The sequence below is a fragment of the Sphaeroforma arctica genome (genome assembly GCF_001186125.1).
Source record: "Sphaeroforma arctica JP610 unplaced genomic scaffold supercont1.3174, whole genome shotgun sequence".
Taxonomy (NCBI): domain Eukaryota; class Ichthyosporea; order Ichthyophonida; genus Sphaeroforma; species Sphaeroforma arctica.
This window is the reverse complement of record NW_014037384.1, coordinates 1-3,917: the sequence shown is the minus strand read 5'-3', so window position 1 is coordinate 3,917 and position 3,917 is coordinate 1. Positions and strand designations below refer to the sequence as shown.

The 3,917-nt window shown below is 36.2% G+C and overlaps 1 protein-coding gene across 1 annotated transcript; it reads left to right on the top strand.

Moving 5' to 3' along the window:
* Nucleotides 1-1,878: 1,878 nt before the first annotated feature.
* SARC_13349 (hypothetical protein) lies at nt 1,879-2,057 on the top strand (the record flags this gene model as incomplete). The annotated part of the gene is made up of 1 exon (XM_014292522.1): nt 1,879-2,057. A coding segment is annotated over one exon (179 nt), but the record flags the coding sequence as incomplete, so codon positions are not given.
* Between the last annotated feature and the right edge of the window lie 1,860 nt (nt 2,058-3,917).

Sequence of the window (3,917 nt, the reverse complement as noted above, 5' to 3'; positions counted from 1 at the left end):
TATATATATGTGTGTGTGTGTGTGCATATATATATATATGTGTGTGTGTGTTTGTGTGTGTGGATATATAGTTGTATGTATGCCTGGTACACTGATGGGGGTGCAATTTCCTATATTGTACCTGACCCGTGCTTTTAGCGCGATTCACACCCGGGTACGAGTCCTCATCCTATTTTTAACATATTTCCTAATTTGTTCTCAATATATTTTTAAATTATCTACTCCTATAGATAGATATAGACGATGTTCGATCTGCTGATAATGAGTTTGATTCCGAATTTGACTTCACCAGCGTCGTACGAGTGAAACCTGCCTCTGACCAGTACGTGTTCTATTTTTAGACTTTTTTTCTCGTACTCTATATAGAACATGTTCTTGTGCTGTCTGTGATGCATGTATATCATCAGTGCATGTTTTGTATGACCTATGGAACATGTCTTTTACTATATATGAAATTATTGTTTTACTATCTATAGGGCTTTACTTTTGCTACTTAAGGGACATGTCTTTTACTCTCTATGAAGCATATATTTTACTATATGTGAAACATTGGAACATGTCGTTTACTATCTATGAAACTTGGCTTTGATACCTATTTATCATGTCTTTTACTATCTATGAAACTTGTATTTCACTACCTATGGCACATACCTTTTACTATCTATGAAACATGTCTTTTACAACCTATAAAACTTGTATTTTACTATCTATGGAACATATCGCTTACTACCTATGGCACTCGTTTCCTATTCTAAGGACGGCGTGATTATGCCCTGACATTGAATCTTGTGTACATCCATCGGCATTTGGCAATTGTCCTAATTTTCGTTGTCATGCTTGTGGTATATAGCCAGGCTAAACTTTGAAGACATCTTGGTTTGGCCTTAGTTTATTTTTTAAGTAGAGCATTGTTGTTGAACTTACATGCTGTTGACTCGAGCGAAACCTTGGTTCGATAATAGTTCATTCGTGTATAGTGCAGCAAAGATATTGGCAATTCATCGAACAGCCATGCTGTTTAATTCTGTTTAATTAAGTGAAACCTCGGTTCGATTTTAGTCCATTCTCGTATAGTACTGTGAGGAAGTAGTATCACTGGAGTAATTGTTTTCAAGCTGTACTTACTGTTCAACTGTCCGTCTTTTCTATTGCACAGTCTATTCCTATTTTCCCTATACTCGCATTAGGTCGGATATCACATATGTGTGTATTGCAATAAATATAGTTGTATTTACTCAAATCGAATAGCATACGTGTGTAAATGGAAAGACTCGGATAACATACTCGAGTCTAACGTACTGTAATATTTTTAGAATTAATATCTATAAATACATCTACTCTTTGTTTTACGAACCAATCCGAATATGTACTTGTGCGGGTATTCATCATTAGCCTTGACACAAAGGTCCTTTGAAATGTGGTGTAGTTGGTATGTATTGTGCTCCGGACTATATGAAGTTGGTGTTCTAATTAATATTTTTGAATTTAGATTTTTGGAAAGGTGCACCCAATTTGTCCTGAAATGAACCGAGGTCACACACAAATGAAAAATGTTTTCCAAAATTTCAGTTTTTGGTCAGGTCTCCTCACTTTGTTGAATCGTGCTATAGACATCATATCACGGACTATACCAAACACTTACCATGTATATATCATTTACTCCAAATATAGTGTAATATAAGAAGCTAAACCATTTATTTCAAATACAGTATAGTATATGAAGCGTTACCACATGCCACAAAATACAGTATAGTAAATAAACGCGATTCTTCTCTATACCATTCACATTGTCTACCATAGTACCAATATGTACCAATATCCACAGCACATCCTCTTCACCCCACCCCCATCCCCTTCATACCCATCTCACCTCTCCAGAGACTCAAAGGGATCTGCCCACGTCGTGTCTGTATCTCTGCGCTACGACACACTGACACTGGACCAATTTTTGGAGGTGCGAGTGATTGGGCTGCAGGTGTTCTTCTTCCCAGACTATGTGGTGGATATGCTGCACTTTGTGACCCCACCTGCAGCAGATGTGGTGACAGACACGCCAGGTATATGTAGCATGTAACATATGTATATATATATATATATGTGTGTGTGTGTGTGTGTGTGTGTGTGTGTGTGTGTGTGTGTGTGTGTGTGTGTTGTGTTGTGTGTGTTGTTGTTGTTGTGTTTGTATATTTGTATGTATCTATATGTATATATATTATATTATAATATATATATATCTGATCTAATGAGTTCTGTTATGTCTATTGAGATGCATGTAAAATGCATGATGATTTAACGAGATATGTTTACGTTTCTTATCTCTGCAGCGTTGCTGGAGAATCAGGATGGCAACGAGTCACTCGAAGACTCGGACGGAGACGATACAGACGGTGAACATGTCGAGTCCTTGCTAATTGGCCATGCCCACGATCCAAGTATGTCGTGGTCAATTCTTTTATTTGGTGTATATATATATATATATTTGTCCTCCAATCTGTAGGTAGTGTTCTTAAGCTCGTGTATAGTCCTCGATAATTGTCCATGCTCATATTCGGATGTTTTGCGGGTCACTCCGTTCGATGAATGCGTATTTGGTTAAGATATAACTAAACCCCATCGCTGAGCTCTCAGTTGTATTACATCTCCGTCGCAGTCTATGTTTAATCGTCCAATCGTATCGCCTCTTAAACCACGCGCAACCATTCTGTGTAAAAAACAACATCACTGCCTTAATGGTCGCGCTTGTTCTATTTATAGAACAAGCGAAGTCTATTTATAGACTATATACCTACTCAGTCTATCCCATACCACCTCACACTCCTCAGAGACAGACGTCTCTTCAGACCTTGGCAAAGCGGTTGTACCAGCGGCAGCGGGTACGCTCAAGGTATTACAATCAACAGTCACATATGTGCGAGTGTATATGTACTCGAGCTTTGCTTGTAGACGTACTATTATGTGATATACGTATTTTTTGTTTGCATATGTACTGGTTGATATTAACTCGAACGTCGCTTGCATTCGCCTGTATACGTACTATAGTTTTAATATACGTAGTTATTGTACGGAAATGTACGAATTTATTTATACTCAAATATCGCCTGCAACAGTACTAAAATATTATATCCGTATTTATTGTTCATATATAAACGTACTTATGTGTATGGAACATCGTTTGTATACGTGTTATATTTTATATCCGTATTTATAGTTGGATATATACCAATTGATTATCACTCGAGCATTGCCTGTCTCCGTACTAAAATCTCGTATACGCAATTAAAGTTATGAATACGTACGAATTCATACATCGCGTTGAGCAAGATGAAAGGGTTTATCGCATCCAGTACTACTGATGTCAGTCGGCTTGTATCTGTCCACGTAGCAGAGATCCTGTTCCAAATCACATTGTCTGACCCATTTTATTTAATTATTTTTTGGGATTTTTCTGTATCTTTCTGGAATCGATTTCCTTGATATCCACAACGCTTGTGCACCTTAATCTTGTTCGAAATAGCTCGTGTGGGATGCCCTGCCCTCACAGCCACATAGAAGGACACACGTTTGTTACAAGAAAAGATTAAATCCAAACAGACAATGTTTCGGCAGAAACAGTTTAAAGTATATATGTCACGACGATTGAGTATATGGGATATACATTACAACAATTCAGTATATGTGTGCATACAGATAGTTATAACGTCTATCGTTATTGCATGGTTCAGGGTATAAAACCCCTAACCCTACTTATGTTGTGATGATGTATAATTATTATTATTATTATTATTATTGTTAACATTATTATTGTTATTATTATCATTACTATTTGTTTATATATATATATATATGTATACATATATATATATATATATATATATATATATATATATATATATATATATATATATATACTATATATA